Source organism: Myotis myotis, unplaced genomic scaffold (assembly GCF_014108235.1).
Source record: "Myotis myotis isolate mMyoMyo1 unplaced genomic scaffold, mMyoMyo1.p scaffold_m19_p_19, whole genome shotgun sequence".
NCBI classification, from domain to species: Eukaryota; Metazoa; Chordata; class Mammalia; order Chiroptera; family Vespertilionidae; genus Myotis; species Myotis myotis.
In genome coordinates this window covers 25,076,926-25,099,721 of record NW_023416323.1, presented here as the reverse complement: position 1 = coordinate 25,099,721, position 22,796 = coordinate 25,076,926, and the positions used below count along the sequence as shown (strand labels likewise).

Sequence of the window (22,796 nt, the reverse complement as noted above, 5' to 3'; positions counted from 1 at the left end):
AATTTTTTGATATTTGCAACCATAGTAAAACAAAGATGTATATTTTTGATATTTATTTTATATATTTAAATGCCATTTAACAAAGAAAAATCAACCAAAAAAATGAGTTCGCGCATCACCTCTGACACGCATGTCATAGGTTCGCCATCACTGTTCTAGTGTCATCTTCTGAGGGTGGCTCTGCTCTGAGGAAGGAGATGTTTGCCTTCAAGGCTCCTTCTTTCAGCAGAAGGAAACACACACATTGTAGCTAGTGTTAGCTTAGTCACTGCTGAAACAGGGAGGTGACTGCCAAGAATTTAGGTGTATGAAGTGTTTCAGCCGCCCCTGAGATGCCATGAGTTTCCAAAACTATCTATATAATAAAAGGCTAATATGGAAATTGTCCCGTTTGACCAGGGGGTGGGGCCATCCGGCCAACTGCCTATGGTCCCTCCCCCAGCCCAATCGGCCTGGACTCCACCTGTGCATGAATTTATGCACTGGGCCTCTAGTCTATAATAATAAAAGCGTAATATGCTAATTAGACCAGACATCCTTCCGGATGAAGCCGGGGCTGCGAGGGAAGCCCTGGTCCCGGGTGCCAGGGAGAAGCCGGTGCTGGCAGCCAGGGGAAGGAAGGCCTACTCTTGCACAAATTTCATGCATTGGGCCTCTAGTCTAACAATAATAGATACTGATATTTACTCTTTGATGCCATGACTTGAAGAAGCTAGTCTTTGTGGTTCTATTTCAATTCTTTTAGAACATTCAATTTTTTTTAATGCTAAAGATCTGCGTATATTGTGTCATTTTTATGCATTCATGACTCAGAACTGACTTTTTGGTTTCCAAGGACAAAAAGAGTCATTCTCTGAAAGCTACATATTTTAATTATGTTCTCTTCTTTTCTAGAAGCTCCTATTCAGGGCCTTTGAGTCATGTTAGAACTCCTGAATATTTGCTTCAAGGTTTTCCAACATTTCTTGGCATTTACCTATATCACTGAACTTTTGGCTTTCCAGTTTCTTATAACTACAGCTTTTGTTTATATGTGTTAAGGAAAGATTATCCTTTGAAAAATGTAACCATCCCAAAACATAAGATTCACATTTTCTCTGAAGTCTTTCTTAATAAACCTCTCTTGGCTTTGTGTCAGCCCCATTGCCCTAAGCCATCCCTCAGTATCCCATATTCACACACCTCTCCAACATTTGAAATTTTTTTATAGGTCTGTTAATGTGTAATTGTATATATTCATTATCCTATTTCTCCTCCTAACTTACCTCTTCAACTAACCACCCCCTCAAGGAAGACATCCAGTGTCCTTAGAACATCCAATAAGCCGAATATAACTACCCAATGGGTAAAGAAGGTGATGTATATTATCAAGGCAGATCAGAGAAATTAATTAGAACTGGAAAGAGACATCATGAAAGCATGTAAAGGTAGAAAACAGAAAGACACTGTACATCATTAAGATCCTCAGGTGTCATGCCTATGGATTGGTGGGTGGTGGATTGTTCCCCAGAGAAGTGTACTAAGCTCTTCCATGTGCAAGGAGGTGTACATGCCTTGGAGTAGGACACATGACCAGCTCTGTAAAGGGAAGCAGGTGTTTCAGTCCAATTTCTAACTTCTCCACTGACTCACTATCAGATGGTGAACAACCATCTTCATTCCTCAATGTTTGTTTCTATTTGCAAATATGGCATTTACATTTTCACTCTCTCGCTAATTTAATAGCTTTAAGTACTTCTCTCCTGAATTTGAGACTCATAGAGCCACTCAATGACTCTACATCTTCATTTGCATGTGTTTCTTGGACATCTTATACTTCATATATACAAAACAAAACACTTAATTCTCACCACCCCAAGCTGAATCCACTCTATTTCAGTAAATGGCAATTCTATCCTTCCAAAAAATCTTGACTTTGACTTATCTGTCACACATCATCTCCACTCTATCAGCAAATTTTGTCAGCTCTATTTTCAGAATATATTTAGAGTACAATTGGTCTAAGCCATCATCTTTCACCTGGATTATCACAATAGCCTCTTAACTCTTCCCCTTGCTTCCCTCCTAAACCCCTTATAGTCTACTGTCTACAGGGAAGCTAGCCTGATCACTTAAAAAGGAGAGTTATATCACATCACACCTCCGCTTAACATGAAATTCAAAAGCTCAACACTTTTGGTTTCAATCTCCTTTATCTCACCTCATAACATACTCTGCCTTGTTTTTTCCGCTCCACCCACAACGGTTTCCTTCCTGCTCCTAGATTTGCCAACCACTTTATCTAATTAGCATTCTATCACTCTCTTGTCACCAACGCTGTTTTATTTTTCTAAACAGCACCCATCATTACCTGACATTTATTTTTTATCTCGTTTCACTAGAATACGAACCCCATGAGAGCAGAGGTGTCCGTTCTGTTCACTGGTTTTTCCCAAATCCCAGAACAGTGTTGCTATACACAACAATAATTTTGGGTATGAAATTCATTAAAATGAATTTTTTTCATTTCATTAAAAACAAGCAAATTGCCTTAACTGGTTTGGCTCAGTGGATAGAGCGTCGGCCTGCGGACTGAAGGGTCCCAGGTTCGATTCCGGTCAAGGGCATGTACCTGGGTTGCGGGCACATCCTCAGTGGGGAGTGTGCGGGAGGCAGCTGAATTGATGTTTCTCTCTCATCAATGTTTCTAACTCTCTATCCCTCTCCCTTTCTCTCTGTAAAATATCAATAAAATATATATATTTTTAAAAAGCAAGTAAATTAAAAACTATTTTGGTTGCTCAGACACACAATTTAAAAATAACAAAAATAATTTTAGAATGAAGTTAGATTCCACAGCATCCATCAGGAATTTCAACTATAGGAAATGATACATGACAATGTTCAAATATACAGGCCTTTCAGATGCATCAGAATCACAGGCATGTGGCAAGGATCATGTGCCCAATTAAGCAAATATTCTTGTTACATATTCACCAGCTCATAAACATATGATGATTGAGAGCCCTGATGACATCACTGGAAATCCTGAAGGCTCAGGCAGATGACACACACACACACAGAGTTTATGCTGTGATTGCTGCATCTCACACTGATGACCAAAGAAGCCCATCTCATGATCAGCTATCAGGGGAATTCTCCGAGTCTGATGGTCACCTCTAACTCCTCTGCTTGTTAAAGTTAAAGGGTCTCTCTGTGATCGGTGTAATGTTACAGTCCTCGAATGCACATTTCTGATAACGCTTCTTAAATATTTATTCAAACACGTATTCATGAATAAAGGAAAGAAACTGGATTTGTTTAAATTGAATTTCTAGGTCCAAGCCAACCTGTTATGGCTCCTCTTAATACTGAACTCTATGGAGCCCCCAACCTGTTACTCCACATAGTACTTCCCAAACCGTCAGTGCCCAACAGAACCCCCCTCCCGCCATCACTAACCACCAGAGACTCCTTTTCTGTCATTCATACCCGTCCCCCCCCCCCAAATGCCCCTCTTGTCACTGAGGCCCCAGTCAGACCTCCCTCTGTAAGAGCCCTATCCGACCAGCCAGACCCTCACCCTCTCCCCCTTAGCAACGTCACCGAGACCCGACTCCTATTACCCATTCCCGAATATCCCCTCCCACGTCGCCAGTGTCCCTCACGGACGCCCCTTTCTTTCACGTCATCAACTCCACTCCCGAGCTGACACCCCGCGGCGCCCTCCCCTGCCCCGCCCCTGGCGTGCGGCCCCACCCCTTGGAGCGGCCACCAGACCAACAGCGCCGGAAGCCCCGCCCCCGGCCGGTTGCTAGGCTCCGGCAGCCGGAAGTCCCGCCTGTCGTGTAGTCACCGCCGCCGCCGTCGCTGTCGTTGTTGTTGTGGTTGGTGCTCTGAGCTCCGCGGCTCCGAGAGCCGGCTGCGTCCCTTCCCCGCCGCCGCCATGAAGTGGATGTTTAAGGAGGACCACTCGCTGGGTAAGAATCCGGACACTGGCCGGGCCGTGGGGGCCGGCGCGGCGGGTGGGCCCCCTCCCCCACTCGGGCCGCCCTGGGCTGGGCTGGGCCGGGCAGGGCGGTTGCAGCTCTTTGGGCTGGCGTCTCCGAGGTCCCGGTTCCCCGATCGGCCCACAGACCCCGTGCCGCCTTCGGGAGGACCTCTCGGTATCAGGAGACCGAGGCCTCGGGCACGCCGGAACCAGGGCCCAGGGCGTGCGTAGGTCGCGGGGGAGGAAGGTTGGGGGCCTGGGGACCGGCAGGCAGGCGCGACAGTCATCCTGGTGTTTCTCCCCCAGAACACAGATGCGTGGAATCCGCGAAGATCCGAGCGAAATATCCCGACCGGGTTCCGGTGAGTGGACTCCCCGCCCCTTCACCTCACTGTCACCTCTGTCTTCTAGGACTCGTGATGGGGCCCGAACCATTTAAGAGTTGACAACTTGAGGTTCCAGCCCCGGTTACAGTAGCCGACTGGACAGACGGGGTTGGGGGTCATCCGGGACTTGAACTTGAGGGGCTGGGGCTGGGGCTGGCGCTGTTTAGGGTGCTTCAGTGCTGAATCTCCCGATCTAGGCCAGTGAGCTGCCTGCAGTCTCTGGGCTCCCTGGCCAATTATATAAGGAACGATATTCTAGGACAGGGCAACAGGTCACTGCCACTTTGGGGAACGGTGGTGGAGGGAGCCTGTCACTTTGGTCTTGGAAGTGGTACTTTAGTTTCAGGACGACAGTCTCATCTTTGACTTTGAGCCCTCATGTTTACCTGATAGCTTCCTTTTCTCACCCCCGCCCTGTCATCCTTTCCTGACCAAAAAAACAAAATTCTGAGAAGCCGCTGAAAACCCCTTCTCCCTTGGTTTTCCCTTCATCTATAATAAATATGATGCTATATTTCTTCCATCGTAGGGGAGATGGTTTCTGCAATCCCTATTGATTTTTAAAGGACAGCAGGCCTGTTATTGTAGCTCATTGCTTGTGATCCCTTCCTTAGGAGATGGGGCAGGAGGGACACATTTGAAACCCAGTTCAGAGAAAAGCAACAGGCCGCATGAAGAGCGTGGTTCCTGGCTGGCTGGGATTGCCAGTCGTTCCCATTAGTCCATCCTTTCTCATTTCTTGTGTTCCTGGGATCTTGATTCCCCTGCAGTGAGAAGGCAGATCCATACTGGGGTGCGGGAATAATAGGCTGTAGGTGAAACTCCCACCAGATATTCTTGGGTCTGCCCAGACAAAACGTTGAAAAGCCTTGTATTAAAAGCTGTACTTCTCTTACGCATGCAGAGATCAGAGATGAGAAATGTAATAATCGACCACAGAAGCACTTACTGTTCCCTTCTAACATATTTATATCGGTTTTTAACCTCCACTATGTGTGGTTTATTAAGCCAGGGGCATATTTCTTTATGTGATGCAGTTCCCCACCCACCTCCTCGCCCACACTATTATTCATGAGCTCGCTGACAATGCAAGGCCAGAGCCTCACATGAGAAATCCAGGCCTGACCTCTCTTTGCTTTCCCAGGTGATCGTGGAAAAAGTCTCAGGCTCTCAGATTGTTGACATTGACAAACGGAAGTATCTGGTTCCATCTGACATCACCGTGGCTCAGTTCATGTGGATCATCAGGAAAAGGATCCAGCTTCCTTCTGAAAAGGCAATCTTCCTGTTTGTGGATAAGACAGTCCCACAGTCCAGGTAAGAGATGTTTACTGGTATGGGCCATCTGCTTGGCTGCTTACAGAACTCAAAAATTTTGGAGGTCTGAAAACTCTTAGATGTCCTAACTAGAAATCTGGATTTTTGTACTTCCTGATATCAGTAGCTCAAGGAAAATATGGGCTGCAATACATGAGTGTACTTTGGGTTAAGAAAATAGAACAAGATCTGGACTTTTTAAAAAAATTATTAATATATTTTAATTGATTTTTTACAGAGAGGAAGGGAGAGGGAAAGAGATTTAGAAACATTGATGAGAGAGAAACATCAATCAGCTGCCTCCTGCACACTCCCCACTGGGGATATGCCTGCAACTAAGGTACATGCCCCTGACCGGAATCGAACCCGGAACCCCTCAGTCCGCAGGCCGACGCTCCATCCATTGAGCCAAACCGGCCAGGGCTGGACTTTTTTTTTAATGAAGAAATTTAGTCTCAACCCCCAAGAATCCTCTAAAACAGCTGAGGACTCTTAGGCTTAAGTCACCAGCAGAACTGAAGCCTGAAATAATTTTCTCTAAATGATTCATGAAATAAGTCCTGTCATTCTCCACCAGAAGCTTGGCCTTGCTGAGGCTCAGCTTTAGTTAATCACCCTGTGCTTGCTCTCCAAGTTCAGTCAACTCTGCAACTGTGAGAGTCTCTCGCTGCACCTGATCTTTAATTCGCTAAAATGGCTGCCGTCCAGCAAAGGGCTCTGAGGTCTCTCTACAGATAAGCCTCCCTTAGTGCCACCTGTTCTCACTGTCAGAGTCTGCCTGTGGATAGGGGAAAATGGACTGGCTCAGTCTAAGTCCCTGGTCAGTCCTTTCTTGTTACTGATTGAATACTTCTAGGCCCTGTGCCAGATGCTGGCCCCTGTCTCCTGAGTGTGAGTTCCTGGCTGCATCTCATCTTTGTGACCCAAACTAAGTTTAATTTGTTGCGCTCCCCCTCTCCCCCTTCTAAAGTAGTACTTGTAGAAGCTAAGGCTTTCAGAAGCCCTGGGAGCTAGCCCAGTGTGGCCAAAAAAATATATTCCTTTTGAAAATCCTTGAAAGCTCTAGAAGAGGCCTAGGCCATATTCTAATCCTCTTCCCACAAAAGGTAAAAAGCTCTGTTTTTTTGTCTTAAAAACCAAAAAGCAGAAATGCTATGTTTTGGTCTAATTTGCTCTTTCCTAATCTCCATCACCTCCCCTCTTCCTGGTGTTATGCAGAGAAGCAGGATAGGGAAGAAATGGAAGGTTCTTCCCTAAGGTTTGTTGACATAAGAAATGCCCAAACATGTAGAGAATTTTTGTAAGTTTATTTGAGCCCAAACAGATGACACAGTTGTTGGGAAACAAGATCACAAATCCTTGGGAGAGTGACAGTTTTTCAGTTTCTTTTATGCATTTGAAATTAAGGAAGTAACATAATGAAGATTACATGCAGGTAGGAGAAAGCAAGGTGCGGATTGGATTACAGGATAGTTAAGATTATGTGCTTTCTTGAGAATGGGGTTACACTTATTTCAAAGGTATATTAACCTAGATGCACAAGAACAATGGGACAGGGTTTGCTTAAGGCAAAGATGAATCTTTAACTAAAAAAGTTATATGCTTGGGGTGTGACTAGCCATCATGACCTGCTCGTTAACAATTTGTGATCAGACATGGCCTGTGTGCCTCAGTTGGTTGAGTGTTGTCTCATGCATCTAGAGGTTTCTGGTTCAATTCCTGGTCAGGGCACATCCCTCGGTTGTGGGTTCAATCCCCAGTAGGGGGCGTGCAGAATACAGTCTATGGATGTTTCTCTCTCATTGATGTTTCTCCCTCTCCCTTCCTCTCTCTCTAAAAGAAATAAAACCACATTTAAAAAAAAAAATGTGTGATCAGCCCTGATCGGTTTGGCTCAGTGGATAGAGCCTCGGGCCGTGGACTGAAGGGTCCTGGGGTTCCATTCCTGGTCAGGGTGCATGCCTGAGTTGCGGACTCGAACCCCAGTAGGGGGCGTGCAGGAGGCAGCTGATCGATGTTTCTCATCAATGTTTCTAACTATCCCTCTCCCTCTCTCTAAAAAATCAATTAAAAAATATATATTTAAAAAAATGTGATCAGATCATCCTGTGAGGTTACTTTCCATAGAATCTCTTTTTCATCCACAGGCCTATGTCCTGCCTTCTGGGTGCTGTTGGTCTGCTATAGCTGTTGCTCAGGGAGCTGTGGTTTTGCCAGGGGTGTCAAGCCAGAGTTGGACTCTTCTAGCCTTCCTACTTAGGCCTCTGGGCAATGTGGAGCTGGGCACACTGTTCACCAGGGGAGGGAGCCCCACCCATGTGTGGTCACTCGGCTTCCCTTAAGGTGGTAGGGAAGGTAAATCTTCATTCGTATTACCTGCAACTTCTGCAAGCCTTTGAGACTCTGTTTCTTCCTTCCTGGAGGTGGCTTAGTGGGAGGAAGTAGGTCACTATTACCTATGGCATTGAGTTTATTTCCTTGAATTCTGATCCTCTGATATTTAAAAGGAAATGAAGCAGGCTTCCGAGGCCATTAAGATTACTCCACGTTAATCTCACAATTAAAATGGCTGCAAATTTTTAGCAATTACTCCCCCTCCCCCCATTGTCCCTGAGATATAAATAGAATTAGAAATGAAAAGTGATTCTTAGGCAAGCAGAGGCTGCTTCAGAGCCATTTTCTCTCCAATTCTCATTTGCCTTTCCAACCTGGTAAGACTCTACCCTGAAGCAGATTTACACTAGTGATCCAAGTCAGGATTTGAGTCACTAATGAGGGCCCCTTTGCCCATGCCCCCAGTGCCTTTGCCCCAGTTAATGACTTCTTGCTCCACACTTAAAGCAGCAGGGATTTGTTTGTTTGGGGTGGTGGTGGGGGGGTGGGGGGGGGGGTGGGGGGGGGGTTATTCTTAAAAACACATTTGTTTACAAACAAGTGACATCATGGGGCTTTATGCAAATGCTAATCACCTAATAGCACAAACAAAATTGCCTCAGGGTTGCCTTCCTAAAGCTGGTGTGTGAGTCAACTTCTCTCTCTCCTTACCCAAGGCAGGTTAGCAACCTTTTTCTCAGCTCTTTTCAGACTCCTTAGGGAAGCCCAGAGCCTCTCTTAACCTGTAGCCAGTGTTTGCTGCTTCATAGATGCTGGGGAAATGAGTCAAGAAAGGATGAATCCAACCCTACAGAGGCCTCCCCCATCCAGCAAGGTCTGCACTAGGATCACTTATGCTGAGGCTGAGCGATAGTGACTTCCATTATACCTGCCTTGGAGCAGGACTTTGGCAGTGTTCTGAACACAGGCGATCACCATATAGAATGTTGTGATTATTGTTTACAGTGGTTAGTATTAAACTAGAGGCCCGCACTGATGGGGTCCCTCGGCCTGGCCAGTGATGGGGCCAATGGTGGGGGGAGGGGGGGGCGGCTGGCCTGGGGGAGTGACAGCAGGAAGTTGGCTGTGGGAGCACACTGAACACCAGGGGGCAACTCCTGCATTGAGCATCTGCCTCCTGGTGGTCAGTGTGTGTCATAGCAACCACTTGACTGGTCATTTGGTTGCTTAGGCTTTTATATATATAGATGTTGATTCTGGAAATAGACACAGGCAAGTCCCTAAGAGTTTTACTTCCTAAATCCTTTCTGAGTTCTGTTTTTTAAAAAGGGGAATCACAACTGCCTTTTCACATTTAATATTGGAAAGTTGTTTAATATTGGAAAGTTGTTTTATTACCCCAGGTCATAAAGCCAGGAGACATTCTTACCACCAAGTTTTGCTGCCTCCAAGTGGATACACAGCTAGATCTAATGCCCCAATGTCAGCATCCCTGTACCTTCTACAGAGATCTTCCTTAATACAGTGCTTCTCACACAAACATGCATACAAAATCACCAGGTCAGGGTGAGGCCTTGTGACTCTGTATTTCTAACAAGTTCCCAGGTAAGGCTACTGGGTTGTTCCAGATAGGACCTGAGAAAGCATGTCAGTGTACAGATTCTCAGTTGTGGCATTGGAGGGGAACCCTGACCTGGCAGTGGTGCCTACCTTTTGACCTTTTGTTTAGAACACAGATAAGAATTTTGTTCATCTATGTTTTAAATAGAAACAGGAGTATATTATTAAATAAAATATCTCTAAGATGTGATCATTTGGAAATGTTACATTGGTAATCCTGTACTATTTAAGATTAATCGTGTTGAGTTGGTTCTAGATCTTAAAACAGGTACTAAGGCCTTAGCTGGTTTGGCTCAGTGGATAGAGTGTCAGTCTGCAGACTGAAGGGTCCCGGGTTTAATTCTGGTCAAGGACACATGCCTGGGTTTCGAGCTCAATCCCCAGTGCGGGGCATGCAGGAGGCAGTTGATCAGTGATTCTCTCTCATTACAGATGTTTCTGTCTCGCTTCCTCTCCCTTCATCTCTAAAATCAAAAAAATATTTTTTTAAAAAAGAGGTACTAAGTAAAAGGAAGTTGTGTTGTTGTATAGTCCATTCAAATTTTATTTAGAAATGTGCTTAAATCAAGCATTTTTGATCATTTCTAGGTAAATAACTCTTCAATAATGGGGTTTATTTCAGCCACTGAACAAGGTTTATTTATATGAGAGAAAAATCTGATAAAAGGAATAAACAGAAATTAATTTTTATGTTTCAGAATTTTTATGTGTGGGGAACTCTCAGAGTCATATTAACTTTCACTTTGAGGTCAATGTCTTTCCAGGATCCACAGCAGTAGCCATTGTCCTCCCACCTCACCCCATCTCTCTATACCCCTGCTGGAAAAGAGATAAATCCAGGTCCAATGGAAGCGTGTGTGCTTCAAAGCGGATGGGTGGCCAGGTGTGCCTATCAGTTAGCTAATTCATGAGTCAGGCTAGATCCCACAGTATACATGACCTTGGTTGGGGGACAAGGGGGGTTCTGCAGGGAAAGGGCATCCACACAATTCTAGGTCAACCTCCTGATTTATAAGCTGTTGAATAGTTTAAAGCTAAACTATTTATATAAATAGTTTATTTAAATAGTTTAAAGCAGCATGGCCATTCCTGGATATGGATCCTTCTAAAAGGCTATTGGTTAGTTTGTTTGGATCTGTGACCCTGAATGGAGCAGTGGGAGACAAGGTTTTAGGGGATAATTTAGGTTCATTCCATTCAATACGTCAGGGTCCCACCACACCTTAGATTGGCTCCATGCCTTGGGTCTGCCAGTTGGTTTTTCCAGTCTTTCCGCATCAGACTCTGAGCTTGGAAGGTGGCAGTACCCCTTGTCCTCAGCAGCATCCTTCTCGGAGGAATGCAGGTAATACTTGATAGACTGTAAGCCACCTTTGGGTGTCTTCTGCAACCAGTAGCTTGGGCAGGAAGCCTTGGCTTTGTAGTGCTGTTTGTGAATTGTCAGGCCATCCAGCAAGCCTGTGCAGTTTAGCCAGACACGCACATCAGAGCTGCCTCTGTGCTTCAGGATCCCCAGGCGCTCCAGCAGTGGGCTGCTCAATGCCGTGTCATGGCCTCTGTGAGTTCTTAGAGGGAAGTTCATCTTGGAGGCTCATGGAACTGGTCTTAACTGACACAGCGGCCTTCTGCAATAGGCTGCCTGCTGACTAGGGTCACGTTTTGCATCTTGCACTTCCATTTGACTATTCTTTTAATGGGACATAAAAACATTTTTTAAGAAACTAGATTTGCGGCCCAGTTCTTTTTGGCTCCAGGCCAAGTTACTCTGACTGTGTGTGGCCTGGTACTACACGTCTGTTTACAAATCATACTGTACAGATATGGCAGTCTTCTTTCATGGTACCCAGAGAAGCCTCGAAATAAGGCATTCCGTCACAGGCTGCTGAATGGAGGGTTTACCTCCTAACATTGAGCATTGTCAGTTTTCAAGTTCCTACCCAGTGGGTACCCTGAGTGTAAGGATACAGTGATACATTGCTACTGCCAACTAAATAAAGTTTTCCACACAAGGCTACGTGACAGAATAGGAGAACAGTGAGAGGGCTCTTAAAGACATTATGCATAGCCATCTCCTTGTCAAATTACAGGATCTGCAGGAGAGACCGCTAAGACCTGGCTACTCAGTGTGTGATGCAGAGGCTGGCCGCAGTAGCCTTACCTGGGAACTTGTTAGAAATACAGAGTCACAAGGCCTCACCCTGACCTGGTGATTTTGTATGCATGTTTGTGTGAGAAGCACTGTATTAAGGAAGATCTCTGTAGAAGGTACAGGGATGCTGACATTGGGGCATTAGATCTAGCTGTGTATCCACTTGGAGGCAGCAAAACTTGGTGGTAAGAATGTCTCCTGGCTTTATGACCTGGGGTAAATTATTTAACCTCTCCGCCTCACTTTTATCTATGAACTATGGATTAGGATAGTACCTGCCTCATAAGGTTGTTGTGAGGATAGAGTTAATGCATGTAACATACTTAGAACAGTGCTTGGCACGGGTTTGCTTTTATAGTTAGGATTTTTATGATTAGCCTCTGTAACTGCTAGGGCACTGCTTAAGCAAATTAAAAAAACACATTTCACTTAAAAGACAATGGAATCTAAAGACAGAAAGCCCCATGATTATCCCCATCTCAGAGTCTCAGAGCCTGCCTTAGACAATAGTGGTTCCAGTATGTCAGACAGCACACAGAGAGTAAGAGCAGAACTTAGTCTGTCAGATGGAAGCAAACAACATAGGCACCAAGGGGTGGCTGCCTTTGAATTCCACACAATGTCTGTTACCTCTGTGTCTAAACACTGTGGTAATAGTAGTGGGGAGATGGTAGGGACAGGTCTCATCAAGGTCACCCTGGACACTTGGACCAAATGAGGGCAAAGGGAATTGTGGCAATAGCTGTAGCTGTTTTCCCCTCAGCCTTATTCCGAGAAATCTCAGAGAAATCTCTTTGAGGGCATTCCCAACCACCAGGGTAAAAGTCTTGAGAGACACAGCTACTTGTTCAACACCTTTGCTAGTTGCTGGCTCCTTGCTTTACTTCCTGCCGTGTCACTTTGCTTCCTGATCACATGGCTCTTCAAGATAAGCATCTCAAAAAGAGAAGAAAAAAAGGACAAACAGCTATCTCCCTTTGGCACAGGGACTGGTTCTCAACCTTGGATGCACATGGAATCATCGTTGGCATTTTAAAACATGCTGATGTACCGATGCCTGGGTCCTACACCTCCAGAGGTTCAGATATAATTGACCTGGGGTGGGGCTTATGTGTGGAGATGTTTTTAAAGCTCCCCATTGTTTCTGATGTGCAGCCAAAGTTGAGACCCACCACTCCAAATGTTCTCGTGAGCAGGGGTTCCTCCCTCTACCCACTGTTCCCCAAGTCCTCACATGTTCCAGGGCAGTATTGTCAATAGGAATGGCATGAGAACTACATTTGTAATTTTCAATTTTCTAATAGTCACATTAAGAAGGAAAAAGAAACATGTGCCGAAACCAGTTTGGCTCAGTGGATAGAGCGTCGGCCTGCGGACTGAAAGGTCCCAGGTTCGATTCCGGTCGGGGGCATGTACCTGGGTTGCGGGCACATCCCCAGTGGGAGATGTGCAGGAGGCGGCTGATCGATGTTTCTCTCCCATCAATGTTTCTAACTCTCTATCTCTCTCTCCCTTCCTCTCTGTAAAAAATCAATAAAATATATTAAAAAAAAAAAGAAACGTGACATTAATTTTAATAATATATTTTATTTTTCCAGTATATACATAATATCATCATTTCAACATGTAACCAAAATTGAGATACTTTACATCCTTTTTTTTTCTTCATACTAAGTCTTTGAAAGCTTGTGTATATTTTATACTTACAGCACATCCCAATTCAAAGGGATCTTTGGATTGATTTTAGAGAGAGGGGCAGGGGCGTGGGAAAGAGAAAGAAAGGCATCAATTTGTTGTTCCATTTATTTATGCATTCATTTGTAGATTCTTGTATGTGCCCTGATTGGGAATTGAACCTGCAATCTTGGCATATTGGGATAGCGCTCTAACCAACTGAGCTACCCGGTCAGGGCAGCATATTCCAATTCAGATGAGCCACATTTCAAATGCTAAATGTAGTTAGTGACTACTGTATTGGACAGTAAAAATATATGACATTTCTGTCATAGCAGAAATTTCTAGCAGACCATGCTGTTCCAGGGAATCCTTATTTTACAAATTCCAGGTTAAGAGATCCTCAAAAGGAGCACTGTTTCATTGCACAAGATGCTGATGACAGACCATTTTGTATTCATACTCATCCACCCCCACTTTGTTACTTAATAGTTCTCATCTACCCACACAGCCAAATGGGCTGAGCTTGAAAACAGGTAGGAAGAATAAAAAAGGAAGAAATCTCCCCTTAATAAATGGAGACCATGTCCCTGTTTACATGGAAGTCCCACACAGCCCACCAGGAGCACAGCAGCGGAGTGGGCAGTCATTGCTTCACCAGCTTGAGGCCCTGGACCTCTCATCATCCACCCCAGTGGACCTTGTTTTACTGAATCCTGCATTTAGCATCTATTGTGACCTGTCCAGGCTGGTGACCTCTGATGTCTCCAGCTGGTTCTGGTTGACCTCACCACTCATGGTTGCACTGATGTTTAGCATATTCCTTTGACTCCTGCTCCTAATAGTACAGTCATGTGGCCAGAGCTCATCCAGGGTTCTGGGTGTTACAAGTCTTACTCTGGAGGTGGTAGTGCAGTCCAATTCATGGCTTAGGGAAGGCCAGCTTTCCCACCCACATATTTAGTTTGAGCAGTATCTATTTCTGGAGGGTCCTTAGGAAGGCCAGGCAGGGCTTCTTTGGATTCCAGATACAATCTGAGAGATGTTTGCATTGCATGTGAGGAAAGTAACTTCTCTTTGATGATGCTGACACAAGTCTGTGGAGCACAGGGTTTTTGGTGGAGGAGCTTCCACAAGAATGAACCCACTTGTAATTACAAATTAGAAATCTTCAATAGCGAGCCTGAAGCAGAAGTAAGCTCCATGTACTCTTCCTTTCCTTGGTCCTCCATCCATACAGGGATGGGCTTCATAGGCTCTTAATTTCGCTTCGTTTTTCCCCCTTGCCCTTGGCATTCAGAAAGCATTCTAAATGTATACGTATTAACCAGTACTAACCAGCCAGCCCCACTTAAGGAGCTAGATAGAGCTGGCCTCTGAAGGATTTACTTTGTGTAAAGGTGAGTGCAAATAGCTTTGCCTTGGAGGAGGAGAATGGAGAATTGATTCTAGTCTTGTGATTCCCAAAGGCCTAATTTACCTTAATCTTTTGTGGCTCCATTTACCTTCTTTACAACAGGAATGTAGCATTAATGAGACCTGAATTTCTTTTTAACCATCTACCACCAAAGTTGTGGGAGAGAGTAGCTAGTTTAAGTATTAAGTTCCTTATCCATAAGTAATCTTTCTCTCCCAACACCTAGACTTAGTAATCAAACCCAATTTTGAATGTTGTTTTTCTTTTTAAAAACTTTATTTCAAGATAACTATGTTTACAGAAATACAGTTATATTGGTTAAGAGAATGAAGATTAGCCCTAGCTGGTTTGGTTCAGTGGATAGAGCATCGATCGGCCTGCGGACTGAAGGGTCCTGGGTTCAATTCCGGCCAAGGGTACATGCGTGAGTTAAGGGCTCGATCCCCAGTAGGGGGCATGCAGGAGGCAACTGATCAATGATTCTCTCTCATCATTGATATTTCTATCTCTCTCTTCCTCTCCCTTCCTCTCTGAAATAAATAAAGAAATATATTAAAGCCCTGGCGGGTTTGGCTCAGTGGATAGAGCGTCGGCCTGTGGACTGAAGGGTCCTGGGTTTGATTCCGGTCAAGGGCACAAAAAAAAAAAAAAAAAGGAATATATTTTAAAAGAGAGAGAGAGAGAATGCAGTTTAACTTATTTTACATGATTTGGACCACAAATTTGGTACATGGTTTAAGCATAAAAAAAAAAAAAAAATGGTTTTAGGCCCTCATTGGTTTGGCTCAGTGGATAGAGCGTTGGCCTGTGGACTGAAGGGTCCCATGTTCGATTCCCGTCAAGGGCACATGCCCAGGTTGTGGGCTCGATCCCCAGTAGGAGGGTGCCGATCAATGATTCTCTGTCATCATTGATGTTTCTCTCTCTCTCCTCTCTCTCTCTCTCCCTTTCCTTTCTGAAATCAATAAAAATATATTTTAAAAAAAGGATTTGCAATCTGGTTTATTTTTCTAATATTACAAATGTATATGAAAGATTCTCCATTAAATACTGCTAAAGCAGGCAGCAAGAACCTTGAGAAATTAACCTTTGGTTTGTTTCTAGAAAATAACATGGATTGTACTGTAAAAGTTTATATAAAGTTGGTGCAGCAAAACTGTGTGTAATGTTTTAATGCCCGTTTACAAAGTTCAGTAATTAATGGATGCTGAAAGGGGCGGGGAGAGCCTATGTATACATTTTCAATGTTGTTTTTTGTTTTTCTCTTTCAAGCCTAACTATGGGACAACTTTACGAGAAGGAAAAAGATGAAGATGGATTCTTGTATGTGGCCTACAGTGGAGAGAACACGTTTGGCTTCTGAGGGCCCGTGCTGGGCGAGGTGCACTGTACCTGCTTGTGTATCTTGTAAATAGCCGGCCATTTTCAGTTACTATACCAGAACCTCTTCACATAGAACTATTAGTGCATTTGTAACTGGATTGATTTCTTAATATATTGGAAGGTTTTTGTTTCCTTAGACTAGTAAGTTATCATACAGAGTTTTATTTTGAGTTTTTCTTTTTGTGCACTGTCCTCATGGCTATACTCTCCAGAGAACTTGTTCCTCTAGGAATCATATTTAATGAAGATATTTCCATATTGAAGTGAGGTAGGTGGGGTATTAAAGTGAAAGGGAGGGAGACAATGCATTTTATTCTGGACTATATTTGAAGTGTTAGATAGCTAAGTATTAAAAGCATTCAAATTAAATCCTTAGCAATCAGAACACTGGCTTTACTAGATTTTGCCAACTGCCAATCATGTTGGACTGAGCTAATCTGTTCCTCTTTCTGAAACTATTAAGGTAAATAATTAACAATAAAACTTCCTGTTATAAAGGCATTGCAGTGTGACCATGTACTTTATTCACCATCTTTTACATGAGTCAGACAAGTAGCTCTTATACCTGCCAGGCCAGGAGGAGGGTTTGTGGGGCCATGGCAGCACAGCTTTGAACAAGAAGCAGTGGCCTGTCATAAGAAGGGACTTTAAAAAAAAAAAAAAAAATATATATATATATATATATATATATATATATATATATATATATTGATTTCAGAGAGGAAGGGAAAGGAGAGAGGGACAGAAATATCAATGATGAAAGAGGTATTGTTGATTGGCTGCCCCCTACTGGGGATCAAGCCCACAACCCGAGCATGTGCCCTTGACCAGAACCCAGGACCTTCCAGTCTGCAGTCCAACGCTCTATCCACTGAGCCAAACCAGCTAGGGCGGGACTTTTTTAAGTGGTTAATGTGTTCTGGTGGTTCAGATATCAAGCCTCTATAAAAGGTATACATTGAGAGTTCCCACCACTGTCTGCTGCCTATGGGAAACTACTTTTACTGGCTTCTTGTTTCTTTTTAGTATTTATTTTTGGAAGTACAATTAAATATGACTATATATCCTTATTCTTTTTCTTATAGAAAACACATTATGTACTTATGTATATTGCTTTTTTCATTTAACAATATATCCTGGTGATCTTTCCATATCAGTCCATAGCCTTTCATTCATTTTTACAGCAAATAATATTGCAATGTGTGGGTATATGATTATTACTTAAGTAGTTCCCTATGAATGGTATTTGGGTTGTTTGCAATCTTTTACTGTTACATACAGTGTTGGAATGATAACTATATTCATATAGCCTTTATATGTACCTGCACTTATTAAGGTGCTGCTCCTTAATCCCTTTTTTCAAAAAAATGAAAATTTAGATTTTTCCTGGTCCATGAGTTTCATGATTTATTAATAGGAAATGCTTGCTTACTTCCTAAATCTTCCCAGACAGATTGTGTTGGAGGCTAGAGCTCTACATAGAACATTCAAGAAAACAGGTATCACCCAGTGATCTAAGAACATGTAGTTAAAAATGGCTATCAGATTTCTACCAGGGAAGAAACAAAGATCTTTAGCTGCTTCTTTACCAGATTATATATATAAGCAACCCATCAAAGCTCTCTACTGATGTCAGCTTCCCACTTGGGATCAGAAGAAACATGTTTATTATTTTTTATTTGTTTTATACTTGATGAAGCTTTATTTTGGTTTAGTAGAAACATTCTTGTCATAAGCATCCTGTTGGTCTTTCCCACACCCGATTCAATAAAATATGTGGGCCTCTTTGCTGGTAGTTTCAAATTAGAAACAGAAACTGACCTCTGAGTGAGCCAGGTGAAGGGGAAGGAACCAATTCTGTGACAAGGAATCTTGTTGGCAGTGGCATAATACCCAACAAACTGGCTTAAGCTCTAAAAAGGCAATTTATCATTTCAATTGTCAAGGACGATTCACTGACTTCAGGCATAGCTTGAACCAGAGATCAGATGATGACGTCAAAACTCCATCCCTTGGTTTTATTTTCCTCTACGTTGACTTCATTCCCAGGCAGATTCCTTCCATGTTACGGCAAAGATGGCCCATAGGCTTGGCCACTCCAGTAGGAGGAAGAGCATTTCTTCTGAGAACAATGTCAACAGTCCCTGGGAGGACTCTCTGGACTTGCTTGAATAACTAAACAGCCCCCTGCTCTGGGGGAGGGACTGGTGGGCAGGGAATGGTGCCCTCTTCTTAAACGTGACCAGAACAGGATTAAACAGACATGGGGGAGGGGATAGCTTTCCGAAGGCCTTTTGATCTGTTTCTGTTTCACAACCACAAACCCACAAATTCAACTGAGAAGAAACAGAGGGAAGAAAACCAAAATGCAAATGTTACTGAAGCTAACTTTTTCTTTCAAAAGTGATTTATAGTTAACATTTATTGAGCAATCAACTCTCTCCCTCTTTCTCTCCCTTCCTTTCTCTCCTCCTTTTCTCTCTAAATGAAAAAACGAACAAACCACCCACTGTAAAAAAACCAACATGTCAGAGGTGGCATAACAAATTAGGGGAATGATAAACCAGCCAATGAATACAAATGGTATTGTTACAGTTGGTTACTTATAAAACTTTAGAGGCATTCCCATTAAAAACAGAAACTAAAGTCTGGCCTGTGTGCTCAGTGGTTGAGCATCAACCCAGGAACCAAAAGGTTACTGGTTCGACTCCTGGTTGGAGCACATGCCTGGGTTTTGGGCTCCATCCCCAGTGAGGGGTGTACAGGATACAGCCAATTGATGTTGCTCTTATTGATGTTTCTAGATCTCTCTCTCACTTCCTCTCTCTCTAAAAATTAATAAAAACATTAAAAAAGTAATAAAGATGTTGAAAAGCAAAGCTAACATTTAAAGAAAAGAAACTAAAGTCTGAAGGATGAAGTTTATGGTATGTGAATTATGTCTCATAAACCTGTTAAAAGTTAATCATTGCTTTTACTGAACACAGTTCTAACATAAAACCAATACAATAAAAGAGGAAAAGTAAGAGAGAAGCATAAAAATCAGAAAGGGAGACTAAATGTGCTTATATGCAGACAGTGATAGTCTACATAGAAAAATCCAAAAGATCCGAAACCGGTTTGGCTCAGTGGACAGAGCGTCGGCCTGCGGACTGAAGGGTCCCAGGTTCGATTCCGGTCAAGGGCATGTACCTTGGTTGCGGGCACATCCCCAGTTGGAGATGTGCAGGAGGCAGCTGATCGATGTTTCTCTCTCATCGATGTTTCTAACTATCTCTCTCCCTTCCTCTCTGTAAAAAATCAATAAAATATATTAAAAAAAGAAAAATCCAAAAGAATCTATAAAAATTAGAACAAAATTCAGCATGGTTGCAGGGTACCAGATCAGTTAAACAAACACTGATGATGTTTCTACATACCAGATGTAACCAATTGGGAAAAATAATAAAGATCTCATTTTTTAAAATATATTTTTATTGATTTCAGAGAGGAAGGAAGAGGGGGAGAGAGAGAGAGAGAGAGAGAGAGAGAGAGAGAGAGAGAGAGAGAGAGAGAAACATCAATGATGAAAGAGAATCATCCATCAGCTGCCTCTTGCACACTCCCCATGGGATCGAGCCCACAACCAGGGCATGTGCCCTTGACTGGAATCGAACCCTTCAGTCCGCAGGCCAATGCTCTATCCACTGAGCCAAACCGGCTAGGGCTCATTTTGTTTTTTTAAAATTGATTTTAGAGACAGAGAAACATCAATTTGTTGTTCCACTTATTTACACATTCATTGGTTAATTCTTGAATGTGCCCTGATGGGATTGAACCTGAGACTTTGGCATATCAGGATGATACTCCAACCAACTGAGCTACCAGTCCAGGGCCATAGGTCTCATTCTTAATAGGAGAAAAATCTATAAGCATGTAGGAATATATTTAATATAAGATATGCAAGACCTTCATGGAGAAAATAAGACATTGTTTAAGGACATAAAAGAAGACCTAAATGAAAGGATATACTAATATACTACGTTCAAGGATGAGAACAACCAATATTGTAAAGAGGCATATTGCCCCCAGATTAATCTGAGTTTAATGCAAGAATCTGACAATTGATGCTAAAATCCATCTAGAAGAGCAAATGGCTAAGAATAACCAAAAAATGTTAAGGCTAGCTAGGGAGACATGTATTTGCAGTAATTAAGACTGTGCCATATGGCATAAGAGAGAAATAAACCAGAGAACAAGACAGAAACAGACACATGTTTAAAATATAATAGTGGTGGCATGAAAATCAAAGGGAAATGAACTAGTTAATCCATGATTTGATTCTACAATCAGTTATATATATGAAAAAATATATATGCCTAAAATAAATTCAAGGTGAATTAAAGATGTAAATGAAGAAAAGCAAAACTTAAAAAAAAAAAATCTAGAAAGGCATGCCCTCCTGGGGCAAGCCTACTCAAATCTCCTTTTTTTTTTTTTTTTAATTGTTTTATTGCTTAAAGTATTACAAAGTCAAATCACCTTTTTGAATGACTTTTCTTTCTCCTAAACTCTAAGGTTCTCATGAGACTTGCAACCAGGGAGCAATGGCAGTGGCAGCTGGACTGAGGCTAACCGCCTGAACCTGTCTGCACGGCTCCCTCTACTCTGCCTCTCTAGTGAACTGACAGAGCCCTGTCTTGGCTCATTTCTTTCCCATAATGTTTCTAGAGAGCCCACCTAGGCTCTCTCCTGTTGCTTCTTCTATCCTAAGCTCTTCCTTGTTTCACTGTCCCCAGCTTTAATAAACAAACTCTCAAAATAAAATTTTAAAAAATTAGACTATCTGTGACCTTGGAGTAGGAGAGATTTCTTAGACAAGATACAAAAATATAGAAGATCAAGGAAAAGATTAAGTACATTAAAAATCTTTAACTTTTGAACATAAAAAAGGTACTATAAACAAAATTAATGGAAACCACAGATTGGGTAAAAATGTAACAGATATTAACCAAAAAAGAATTAATATCCAGAATAAATAAAGAACTCTTCCAATTAATAAGACAACCCAAGAGAACAATGGGCAAAAGATAACACAAAAATCTTCACTCAAGGCCACTGTATGTGCTGTACATTGCACCAACTCTACAGTGTGCCTTTCACAAACACTACAACATGAACTGTGCCCCCTAGAGTTGTGCAGTGCACAAACTCTACACTAAAAGATACAACTTACACTATACAGTTGGTGGCCCTGTGTAAATGCAAAGGAAAATAAACTAGGGGATATCATTTCACACTCATCAAATTGGCCAAATTAAAAGTTTCGACATCTAAAATGTCAGGGAGTATGTGAAGCATCTGGAATTCTCAACTGCTGCTGTGAGGGTAAACCAGTACCATCACACTGGAGAGCAGTTTGTCAATATCCAGGGAAGTTGAGATCCAGAAAACCCATGTCCTAATTACATCCCTACCCATGTATAAGAGTGATCACTGCAGCTTTGTTCGAATGAGCAAAAAATTGGAAACCAACTGTCCATTAATAGGAGAATGTCCATTAACAGGAGAATGGAGACTTAGTATGCAGCATAGTCATACAAAGGAATACGATACAGTAGTTAAGATGAATGTCCTTACGCTACATATGTCAACATAAATGAAAAAAGCAAGATGCAGAAATATATTCGGCATTTCATTTCTATAAAGTTTAACGCCATCCAAAACAATTATATGTATTGCTTACAGATGCAAATTTATGTAATAGAACTATAAACCGTGCAATTCAGGATGAAGGTTACCTAATGGAGGGGAGGGAATAGTAGCATGGAGGGGTAAATGTGGGATTTTAAATACAACTACTCATGTTTTACTTCTTTGGAAAGTAAAAACCTGAAGCAAATATAGCAAAATGTTTACTGTTAATTGCGTGGTGGGTGTTAAGTTTTTCTATTGTGTCTGAAATATTTCATAACTTTTTATTTTTAAGTTACACAGTGAGAACAGAGATTGGTCCTTCTCAAAAGAGCACACAGTACCTCCATTTCTCATTTCCCTTCTACTGCTCAGCCAAGGAGGCTAGCTTCCACTTCTCTGACCCTGCATTTGCTGAGGTTACAAAAAATAACCTTGTCTGCCAATAGGGGAGCAGGGGATGATAAGGTTCTTTGTTCTTACCTTCCTTGATTCTCTTTCTTTTAATATATTCTATACTTTACTCCCTCCTTACAGCTCTAAGATAGCTTTCTCCTGGTTTTCCCTGGGCCTCTGGTCACATGCTTTCCTCTGCTTCTCCACCTGCTCCTGAACTCTGTTCCTTAGGGTTCAATCCAGAGTCCCCATTTCATTCTATACACATTCTCTCTAGATGATTTTACTCAAATCCATGTCCCCAAAGACTTCCTATAAATAGAGACTCCAAAATATCTCCAGCCCATCTCTCTCCTGAGCCCCAAACCGAGTCCCTCCAAATGCCCACTCTAGGTCCTTATCCCATGATATCACAGAAATCCTAAACTTGGAAACAGCTTTGTCCCCTGCCTGCATCTCCTGCCCTGCAAGACCATT

General features: G+C 42.7%; 1 protein-coding gene across 1 annotated transcript; it reads left to right on the top strand.

The window, feature by feature from the left end:
* Positions 1–3,798: 3,798 nt before the first annotated feature.
* GABARAPL2 (GABA type A receptor associated protein like 2) lies at positions 3,799–16,751 on the top strand. Its single transcript, XM_036345806.1, has 4 exons — positions 3,799–3,959; positions 4,277–4,332; positions 5,501–5,673; positions 16,140–16,751. Exons 1-4 carry the CDS (start codon positions 3,926–3,928, stop codon positions 16,228–16,230), a joined length of 354 nt encoding a protein of 117 aa, XP_036201699.1. The 5' UTR covers positions 3,799–3,925; the 3' UTR covers positions 16,231–16,751.
* Positions 16,752–22,796: the final 6,045 nt, after the last annotated feature.